General features: G+C 41.0%; 1 protein-coding gene across 1 annotated transcript in view; it reads right to left on the bottom strand.

Annotated features, from left to right (window-relative positions):
* Nucleotides 1–1,018: 1,018 nt before the first annotated feature.
* EXPH5 (exophilin 5) overlaps nt 1,019–11,180 on the bottom strand; it is a 72,997-nt gene continuing 62,835 nt past the window's right edge. The window contains exons 5-6 of the mRNA XM_081098780.1: nt 9,928–10,063; nt 1,019–6,911 (exon numbers count right to left, since the gene is read on the bottom strand). Coding sequence (XP_080954906.1) covers nt 1,564–6,911; nt 9,928–10,063 — 5,484 coding nt within the window. The 3' untranslated portion in view covers nt 1,019–1,563. The remainder of the gene's footprint in view (nt 6,912–9,927; nt 10,064–11,180) is intronic.

The raw sequence follows: 11,180 nt of genomic DNA, 5'->3' as shown, positions 1-11,180 counted from the left end.
TTGATTTTAAATTCTATTATCAGTCTCTTTAAGATCAAGATTGGTCAGAGCCTGAAGTTTAAAACAATTTACAGATTTAAGGATTAGCTTTCAAGTCAGTTACCACATCTTCATTAGTTTTGAGTTGCATGGGAACAACATAAACTTGCCCTAGCATTTTGCTTCTAAGCCAGGCAATGATTAAGAAGATAATGATAATATAGCACTGTCTTGAATTTTATCAGTTCCAGATCTCCATACAGGTCACCAACACCTATCATTATCCTTAATTTATATGGATAAAACAGACTAGTGTGGAAGTAAGTATAAAGCAAACAAGTATAAGCCCACTCATGTTGACCTTCACAGTACTAAGATGGCATGCTTTCTGTAGTTTTAGCAAATTATCTCTATTCTGATTAGGAGGAGAGAAATCCCCCTGAAGTTCTGCATGGCAACTAAAGCGTTAGGAAAGTCAGGTTATCAGAGCGTATGGGAAGTTATTTAGTCGGATAAATTACTGAAAGAATCATAGTGACAAGCCCTTAGAAGATCTGCCTTGTCATTTCGAAGGGTTTGGTAAATGATCCCACAGGTTAGGGACTTGGCCAAGGTTACCACTGGAAACTTATGACTAAAATGTCCCACATGGAAAAAAGTATTCAATCCTGCAATGAAGAAATGGAAAAATGTAGTATGGAAATGGGAGAAACCAGTTGCTTAGAGAGCTGCAATAGGAATTTCAGTCTAAAGAAGGGGTGTCTACTTGTCTCCACCACTCAGTTATGTTTCTTTCCTAAGCAGAAATTCTGTGGCCAAGCCTTCTGTCCCCTCAGGTCCTTGACTTAATTAAAATTTAGCTCTTAAGAATTCAGCCAATTCTTACAATTTCAAAGGAATTCCTACAAGTGTTGTTTGGCTTCCTAGGAATTCAGCTCCTTATCTATCATCTCAATAAGCACTCAAGACATGTGCCTCCCTGGCTCCACCGTGGATACAACAGGACGTCCTTATAAAAATTCCTTTTTTCTTTGTCCAAGAAAATAAACCCTAAACCCTAAACCTCCTAAATGTTAATGAGTTAAACAGGATGATACTATTTACACCACTGTCATCATCCCTACATTCTATTTAATGCCATGATATGGGGTGTGGGCCAGAGGAGGGCAATAGAGTTTTGCAGTTGGACTAGGTAACTAGTAAGTTTTGTATGTGTTTGGGATATTAGGGTTGTAAATCACAATGGAAGGTATAAAAAAAAAAAAAAGTCAGGGGGAAAACAGAGCAGAAAGCCAATACTGAACCGTGAACTAGAGACTAAACTGGGTGTAGGGGAGGAAGGCTAAGGATATATATAGAGAGGAAGAAAATAGCAGAGAATCCCTCAAAATGAGAATTGGTTGCTGTGGAATTCCGAAAGTAGAGGGGAAAAAAGAAAAAGAATTTGGGTTGCTTCAGAGCAGGTACTGCCCAAATAGATTTTCCTTTTTTATATATTTGTTCTTCCCATAGACACACACAATTATACTTAATTTCCACTATAAGCTTTTGGAGAAAAGGTTATGCATTTTATTGAAAAAAGCCTCACAGTTCTGACTCTTTGTCATTTTCATCCAGGTAGTACTCATCATCTGTGGTTGTGTCTGTGTCACAGTCTGAGTCCAGCGGATCCTCTTCATAGATATTAAGTGGTACATTTGGAGGTAAGCCACCTTCTGGCGTCAGATTGCTAGGAGAATCTGAGCTCGATGACTCCACTGGGTTAGGAGGGTGAACTGTATCATCTTTCAGGAAGCCAGGGTTCTTCAGAAAAGTTGGTTTCCATAGCCTTCCTTGTGTGAGTGACCTCTTTACATTCTCCAAGAAAGCCAACTGCTGTTCTTTCCCAAATATCCCGTAGTCAATAGGTCTGGATATAGATGTTGCTGACTTGGGACCCGTTTCTGCCCTGCCACTCTGCAAAGCCCAGCTTTCATTTTCATCACAGGAGGAAAGTTCAGAAAAGGACTTGAATCTTCGACTGGACTCACTGTGGTTAGGGAATTCATTCCCAAGGGTCAGGCGGCTCAGGGCATTGTCAATAGAAGTGCTTTCAGAAAAATGGCGCTCCCTGGCTTTCGGAGGATGACTTTGGCGTAGCAGATTGCCGTGCACGTGGATATTTTTTAAACTCTTTGAACGATAGGGGTGTGGCTCAGGTTCCCACTCCTGAGATGCACTGCTCCTTTGTTGTTGCTGACACATGGCCAGTGGGATGCTCACTGTAGATTTCTCCGCAGGCTCCCATGGTAGATGAGGGGTCAGCCTCCTCAAATGGCTGGAGAAATTGGCTTCGCTGAGGCTGGTGAAGGTGGGTTGGGCCAGGGCTCCTGACTCTCTTTCCAAACTCTGAACTACTGTTACATCTTTAGAATTCTCATGCTTTGGTGGTGATCCTGAGATATTTCTAAACTCATCCTGACGTGGTTGTGAAATGCTGCTAGACTTCTGATTGCTTAAGTGTGTGGAAGCTTCTCTGTTGGATATCATAGTAATCTGGAAAGGGTCCTCAGATTTCTTCACATCCATTCCATCATGATTCAACTTGTTTTCATCTGTAGATTCTGTGAGCTTTGGAGTAGGCTCAGGGGACAGTGGGTTGCAGTCTGGTGTGCCAAGAGATAAACCACCGAAGCCAGAGCTGTTCTCACCTTGGGGGAAGATAGTAGCTATATGTCTTCTGGGGCTTACATCTTTAGCTGGAAATTTTCTGCTTGCTTTGGACATGGTCGCCAATCTGTGTTTAACAGAAGATCTGCTTTTCCCCTTTTCTAGGTCATCCAAACTGGTTTTGTTTTTATTGCTTCCTGCAGGAAGTGAGAGTTGATCCCCTGCCAATCCCTGCGTTTCATCTTTAGCCTTCCCATTCTTTGTCAGAGTTACCTCCTGACTTCTTTGAGGTATTTCTTTGGGTTCCGACTGCAAACTATCCAAATCTCGTTCACCTGAACAAGTCTCATCGAGATGTAGTTTATGCAAAGCTGGAGTAAGAGCAAAGACTTGGCTTTCTGAGTCAGAAAGTGCTTTATCCGTCTTTTTTTGGAAATCTGCTCCTCTGACTTTCCTAGGCTGCAATCCATTGGAGCAGCCATCTTTAGCGATGCCCGTGCTGACTTTCTGAAGACACTTTGCGCTTCCAGTAGTTGTGATGGCTACACCACCACCTGCACACTCCCCAGAACTTCTTCTGGTTTTCAGATTTTCAACGTTCCCTTCTGAATGGGCTGGAGGATTAGAAGGACCACTGTCAGCAGATTTAACGGAGTGCTGACAATTTTCAGATTTCTCTTCTGTGACTTTTCCCCCCTGAAGCATTGATGAAGTATGCAGGGTTTCACTTTGCAACTTTCCCCCCCTCTTTTTCTTGCTTTGTGAATCACCTAGAGGTGTTTTAGCTAAGTTACCTGGGGAAGTTTCTCTAGTTTTAGATTCTCCTGTATGAAGAGAAACATCTGCCTCAATTGAAGCCATTTCCTGTAGTGTGGGTTCTGAGGGCCCAATACTTGGTAATTGTAAAACAGTCTCATTCTCAATGTTGTGAGAAAGGCAACTGCTGTTTTCCTGAGACGTTAGGTCTTCAGATGAAGTTGTTCCTGACTGCTCTTGTGTAGAATGATTCAGTTTCTCTTTTTCTAAAGTATCAGGGAATGTTTCAGTAAGTGCGTCAATATTTTCAGTATACTTTTGGAGGAGGCTACAGAATTTTTTGCTGTGTTTCCTTGGTAGAGTGTAATATATTGACACGATCTCAAGACACTTTACATTCTCTTCATCACCCGAAACAGAAAACATACTCGTAGTCTTAACTTTATGTAATGTTTTCCCACTTTTTCCCCCAGACATAGCCGAAGAAAGGGGTAAAGGGTCTTCATTTGAAAGGGAAAATGTACCTGTCTTGGAGGCAACAATTTTACCATCCTCCTCAGTGCATTCTTGACAGTGTTCCTTTCCGTGGTATCTTTTGGTTAAAGAACAATCCCTAACAGATGAGTCACTTTCCAGAGGGTTCATGGTTTTCTCCCAAGGTCGTAGTGTTATAGCAGAAGCATCCATGTCTGTGATCAAGCATTTTTCTCTCTCATCTTTTCCAAGGGAGGCATATGGTACCCCTAAAGGACATGACACAGCCCTCTTGATGAGGAATGGAAGGGGTCCTTTTCTAATGAAAGCAGGTCCAGTGTTTGCCATCCTCTCTGTGGCTTTAGGCCCAGCTGAGGCAGAGTCTGAAACTACTTTGGAACAGCTGATTTCTGACTCAGAAGAACTGGGGCTGAACTTGTTTGATGTGTCTCTCCCTATTGGATCCTCTACATCAGTTTCAGATTGGCGTGGAAGTGGCTTATTCCTAAGTGAAGGAGCCATTATCTTACTTTCGGACTTCCTGCTGTTCATGGGGAAACTGGCTGCTGTTCTTGGTAAGCTACAGTAAATTGTGTGAAGCTCAGGAGCCTTGGAATCACTCGGATTCACCTCCACGAGGCTACTGCTGCCCCTTGTGGGTGCTGATTTACTTTCGGCTTTGCTCAGCTTTTCAAGATAGGATATACGCCGTCTTACTTTTCCTTTTCCCCTTCCAGCCCTGACAGGAGAATGTGAATGGCGTCTGACATCAACCACTTTGTGATGGATAGGCACAAAACTAGCATCTCTGCTTTCATTTTCTGAAGGGCTCGAGGTAAACGGATTATGTTGATGCTTGCTATTATTGTCTTCATTTTCTTTTTCTCTCAAAGATGGATCTTTGCCTGAAAGACTTTTCCCAGAGAACACTGTCGTAGAAGGACCTATCAGAGCACCAAGGAAACCATTATTTGATGGCGAAGAATCTGGTGCTGTACCTGAGGGCAGACCTAAAGAATCACATGGGATATTGTGGCCCGCAGTTGACTTGCTACCATTGGTGGAATGAGTTTTGGTACATTGTTCTTCCTTGGTATCTAAAATAGCAGCCATTTCTGGTGACTGTGTATTTTTATTACCAGTAGATTCAGAGCTCCAGTGGCTACTTTCAGTAGTACTGGAAATAGCTTCATTACTTACTGTTAATTCCTGGAGGCCCTCTCCACTTGGGCTGGGGATCAATGATGGTATTCTGCTCTCCTGAATGAAAGGAAAGGAAGTTGCTGGGCCAAGTTTTCTGTTTTCAGTGTAACTCTGATCTTTCTTTGGTTCATTGGCCTTACCTCTCTGTGATATATGAATTTTGGAGACATCTTTCCCAGAAATGACTTGGGGTGACTTTTTTGAACTTTTTGTGGTAGATGCATTAAAAACAAGTCCATTGGTTTTGGCTGAGTCTCGGGAGAGGGAACTTTGAAAATCAGCTAAAGGATTAGAGATTACTGTCTCTGAAACAGGTTGGGGCTTTTCACTTGTTGTGTTTGCCTGGTCCATCTTGTTTAGTTGTTTGTCTTTTTCCAAAATAGATCCATTCAAGTCTTGCTCATCATTCACTTCTGAGGCCAAGATGTTGGGTTGGCCTTGAGTAAGAGGTGGGGAATCAACTGAATCGCTGTTGGTCACAGTGACTTCTGTGTAGCTTCTTACTAGAAGAGAGGCAGGCTTACTTTTCTGCCAAGTGACCATGGGATTCTGAAAGTTGGGACCCTGACGATTCCTTTTGTCATCGGAAATCTGGGGAAAGGAACTTCTGAATGAGGATGCCAGAGTCGGAGCAGTTCCAAATGAGTAAGGTTCTTTGTTTCCATGTACTTCTACAGGAGAACTGTCCTGTTGACATCCTAACCCCCTAGATTTGATGTGATAGTTTGAACCCACCGTGGAGCACATATTTGGCGTGCCAAAATGAGTCATCTGGTTTCCATTACCTTGTGACACCTCCATGCTCTCTAGTGTAGACGTCTGAGGATCAAACTGCCAGGGATATGGCTCTTCATGGTTTCTGGAAATATTTGTTCTGTAGCTAGGTGAAAATGATGCCCAGTGTTGGGAAGAAACATTATGGCTGTGACCAGCTGATGCACAGTTTGCCTCAGGGGAAGTCATTTCAAAGTCTCTGTCAGAAGTGAAAGGTTTCCTACTTTGACGAAAGCCAGACCAGGGAGCATGTTCTTCCTGTTGGCCCCCAAAAGGACTTTGTCTAAATCTCTGTTGCCTGCTCCGTCCAAAGGTATTGCTAAAAAAAGACCTCGCAAATGGGTTGTCTTGACGGTAGAATGGCATGTTCTCTGAGTTCTCAAACGGGTCCGGACTCACTGTGCTATCCATGGGGGAATTTAAACTTACATTTTGGTAAATAGTCTGTGAATGATAAAATTCATATCTCCTAGTCTCCTGAAAACACCTGGGATACATATACTGGTCGGCAGGGTCAATTTCCATTGGTGATGGTGCCCTCAGGAACTCTTCCTGGTTTGGCCTCTCTCCAGAAGAATCTGATCTATTCCATATGATGGATGATAAAGGGGTTCTCTTTGGGCTCTGCTGGTGGCGTGGTGGCATAAATCCACTCTTGTTCTGAGTAGTGGCTGGAAAATGTATGCTTCTTGTTGTGAAACGCCCTGTGGCTGGGGAGGCTAATCGTTGCCTGCTGTCAAAACACAGAGAAGTGCTGCCGAAAGCACTCTTTTGCGCATAATCTTCTTTTAAAACTCGGGGCTCCCTTGTTCTGTACATATCATAAATGGTCCTTGTTCTAGGAGAAAAGGTTCTAAATCCTTCTCTAGGAGCTCCTGGTCTGAGGATGTCATAGAAAGACATATTAGAAGTTTCATTAGAGCGGGTTTTGTGCCTTCCAGTGGTATTACCATGTCGGTTCCCACTGGAGTAAAAATGAGTGAACTGTGTTCTTGGTCCATAGTCGAGAGGCGTTCTTGAATTCACTGAGCTTGAAGACTGCTCCTGAGCCAGAGTGCTATCCAAGTCATCTAAAACTGAAAGGAGAATATGAGTGACATTTTGGTATAGCATGTTAGCCTAATAACTTGAGTTGTTGGGGCTCCTCTTGAAGAAACATAATAATTTTATATTTATCATATTATCATAGATGTGATCACATTAGTTTCAATTATAATTTTACAATAGTCTGACTTTTACAAAGCTGTAATGAAAGTTTCTTTTTCATAGTTTTTCAAAGTTAATCTTCCATAATGCCTTAATGGACATAAAGCTACATTTTCCCAAATGACAGGTTTTAATCGTGGCTTCTTTTAATACTTCTTTTGTGTCACTAAGTGGCTAAAGTATTTACAGCCATGTTTACCTCAGAGGATTGTAATAGAAATGAGAGTCTGTAAACAACATGTGATTTCTCAGTTCTACATTAAGAAAACAGTATTACCACCAAAAATTTAACACCTAATTTATAAACATGCTTGGATGGATTTGAGCAATTCATAAAATTTAAAGTTCTATACAATATTGTTAAATGATTTGCTAATGGTAGATTGTTTTTCCTGGAAAAATTAAGACCTATTAGTACTCACTTATTGAAAAAAATTTATTGATTGATTTTAGAAAGAGAGGAAGGGAGAGAGAGAGTGAGAGAGAAACATCGATTTTTGTAGTTCCACTTATTTATAAGGCCCATTAGCACTCCTTTAAGATAGCACTTCCTATGTGTCATGCACAATTCTAAGCACTTAAATTTATTAACTCATTAAATCCGCACCTAACATTATAAGATTTGGTGTTATTACTACTCTTGTTTTAAAAATGAGGAAACGGAGGCACAAAGAGATGCGGTAAGTTGCTAAGGTCACACCGCTAGTACGTACATGGATACAGGCAGTCTGTCTCCGGAGGCCATACACGCAACCGCTATGCAAGGCCACCTCAGTGCCGTAAAAGTTCACTTTTCACTATTTCTTTTAATGGATTATAGAGATGATTTCTCTATGAGCTCACAATGTTACAAGGTTGTGAATGGCCACTGTCAAACAATGTTTACCTTTCTCTCAGTAGCAAGGTCAGAGAATGGTGTCCAAGTTAGGACCTACTGACCTCCTTCTCATGCCAAGGACCTAGGCCAACCCCAGACCAGTGCTCGGGCTTCCTAGGTCCACATCTCTGTGCTCAGACCAGTCACAGGGTATTTGCAGTTGGTATCTCTTTGAATTGTGTTTATTTAATCATATTTGACATCTTTTTCTCAATAAAAACCTGTTAGAATTTAAATAGGACCATAATCTTCTAAAGTTTTAAGATTCCCTAAAGCCCACATTGTAGTAGATATAATTTTACCATATTCATGTTACAATGACTATAAGTCAATGACACCTTTATTGAAGAAATGTTCATTAAAGAAGGTAAAGTCTTTATGAGAAACAAGTTAGGGGATTATTTAAATTGCTAAGGCGTTTTTACAGAAATCTTTCATTCTGAGTTACATAAAATGGTGCACTCTCCTCGGTTATTTAAAATTATTTGTTATCAAAGTATTTGATTTTAACTCTTCAATGATAGGGGAAGCGAGGCATATCAGTATCTGAGTGAATGTAAGTGGGATGTACTTGTGACATGTCAATTAGGGCAGGTGCTGAAGGGGTTTGGGGCCTCTGTTCTGGATCACCCCTACCCTGTATTATTTGTAAGTTGGTGTTATTAAGTTTGCACAGCCAGTAGAAGAACTGATCTTGAGCCTTAACGATCTGTAACTAAGGAATTCCTCAGGGAATCATCCTGTCAGTGCTTTAATGAAAAAAAAAAATTATCTCATCTCTGAAATCATTTATCCCACATATCCACAAATAAAATAATCAAGCAATGCCAAACTATAGGTGGGGCAAAAAAAGGAAATACTCCAAAAACAACAACAAAACAAAACCCAAAACTATGTGATGAGTAACATAATCTGCCTTTGAAATAATTATAACAAAATCTCCTTGAATGCTATTCTCCCTTTAAAGCTGCTCGTAGTTTTTCTTTCCTGAAATAAAGTCTTTTGCTGACTATAAAAGCAATATGTGGCTATAACAGAACATACAGGAAAGAATAACCAAAGAGGTAAAATCACCTGGAATCCTCCTCAGAGGGAACCACTCCTTATATCCCCATAGAACCCCAAACTGGCAATGCTGTTTTACTAACTACTCTTGAGGTTTTTTGTTTTTCTTTTTTCAAGTATCCTGTTCTGCTTCTCCTCTTTATTTCCAGAGGGGCGAAGTCATTTTTTCCATTTCATATATCATTGCTCTCCTCTACCAGCAAAACCTTTTTCTGAAACAGAGATTTTCCTCTGGGTCTCTTTCCTCGGACGCAAGTTGTCTGCCGGGAACCATCTTACTAGAAGGGGTCCCCAGGTTGCCAGTCAGCTGGGTGCCTCTCACTGACCCCCTCACCCGTCCCAACTACAGGGCCTAAGTGATGTCACTGCCCTTGCAAATTGAATTTAGTTCTGCAAGTGAAGCCGGGGGTGACTTCAGAGTTACTTTTCCAGTGGCCAGGCTTCTTTTGATACAGAATAACCTATGTAAAGGCGAGCTATATTCACATAATAATAACATCCATGCGTGGGTTGTACTTTTGGAATCTCTTTCTTTATTGCTATCTATCGTACAAGGTTAACTGTTTAACAACAATTAGATTTCATCACAGTGCATTTAGGTAGGTCCTAATCAGTAACAATAAAAGCTTACTAAGAACAGTAAACTTTATAGATACATTTCCTAAAGGTGCATTTCCTTTTCAACTGAGGTTAAATATTAAACATTATGACCATTCCATAGATTTATCAGCCTTGGTCTGAGAATATTTGCTTAGTTTATATTTAAACTTAAGAGTCTTTAATATTTGTGTTACTAACATATAACAGCATCCTCTTTGAGTAAGGTAAACAAGAGGGTTTAAAAAATAAAGTAGAGTTTGATATGTTTTGAGGATTTTCATACAAACTGTAATTATTTGCTTTAGTTTAGGGCGTTGCAAAGAGGATTTAATGCATAGACTTACCTCGGAAAAACTCGTTGTCTAGCACAGAAGTACCCCACGGGGGCACACTGCTTCCCTCCCTCATGCCTGCTGGCCTGGGCGCAAATGCACTGTTCACTGGGTGGTTTTCCAGAGGTGAATTGTATCGTTTTGCCTGCTGATTTTAAAATAGAAAAATGCAATATTATTTCTGGAACTTCTGTAGACAGAATACTCACATATTCCCACAGAAATTTTCATTGCTTAAAAGTACTACTCTAAGGACTGCCACCAATTTTTCTAACATTTGTTCCTCAACTTAATAGTGTTTTGTTGTTTCTGTCATTTTCAAGAGATCACAAACTTCTCATTACCTATGTCAATTCTTTTTACTATGAGTCTTCAGGCAAGATATTGAGTCTTTCTCTGCCAAAGACTCCTACAAACTTAAACAGCACTACACAAACCTTAGGGAAATCCTTCAAAAACAGGAAAGAAATTGAACTCTTTTAAGTTGGGAGTATTGTCTCCGTGGCACCAATGGCTAGAATTTTAGCTTTCTTATCACTGTACCTATTCTATCAAGAGGTGGTTAGCTGAAGCTGGAAGTGGACCTTAAGATCTGTGAACTTCCCTTTTCTCCACATCCTTGCACTGTTGGTGGGGATGCGGATTGGTGCAGCCACTGTGGAAAGCAGTATGGAGTTACCTCAAAAAGTTAAAAATGGAGCCCTGGCCAGTGTGGCTCAGTGGTTAAAATGTAAGGGTCACAGGTTCAATACCTGATCAAGGGCATGTACCTGGGTTGCAGGTCTGATCCCTGGCCCAGGTCTGGGCATGTGTGGGAGGCAACCAATTGATATGTCTCTCTCACATTGGTTTCTCTCTCTCTCTTTCTCTCTCTCTCTCTCTCTCTCTCTCTCTCTCTCTCTCTCTCTCTCTCCCTCCCTTCCTTCCCCCCCTCCCTCCCTCCCTCTCTCCCTTCCACTCTCTTTCAAACCCAATGGGAAAATATCCTCAGGTGAGGATTAACAAAAAATAATAAAAATAAAATAAAAATGGAGCTGCCTTATGACTCAGTGATTACACTTCTGGGAATTTATTTGAAGGAACCCAAACCACTAATTTGTAAAGATATATGTATCCCTGTGTTCATTTCAGTGTTATTTACAAAAGCCAAGATTTGTAGATGAGTGGATGAAACAGCTGTGATACATTTACACAATGGAATACTACTCTGCTGTAAAAAGGAAGAAAATGCTACCCTTTGGGACAGCACAGATGGACCTGGAGAG

This window comes from Myotis nattereri (assembly GCF_964212035.1).
Source record: "Myotis nattereri genome assembly, chromosome: 9".
Lineage (NCBI taxonomy): Eukaryota > Metazoa > Chordata > Mammalia > Chiroptera > Vespertilionidae > Myotis > Myotis nattereri.
Note: the sequence above shows the minus strand (reverse complement) of the source record. Positions and strands in the feature narration are given on the sequence as shown.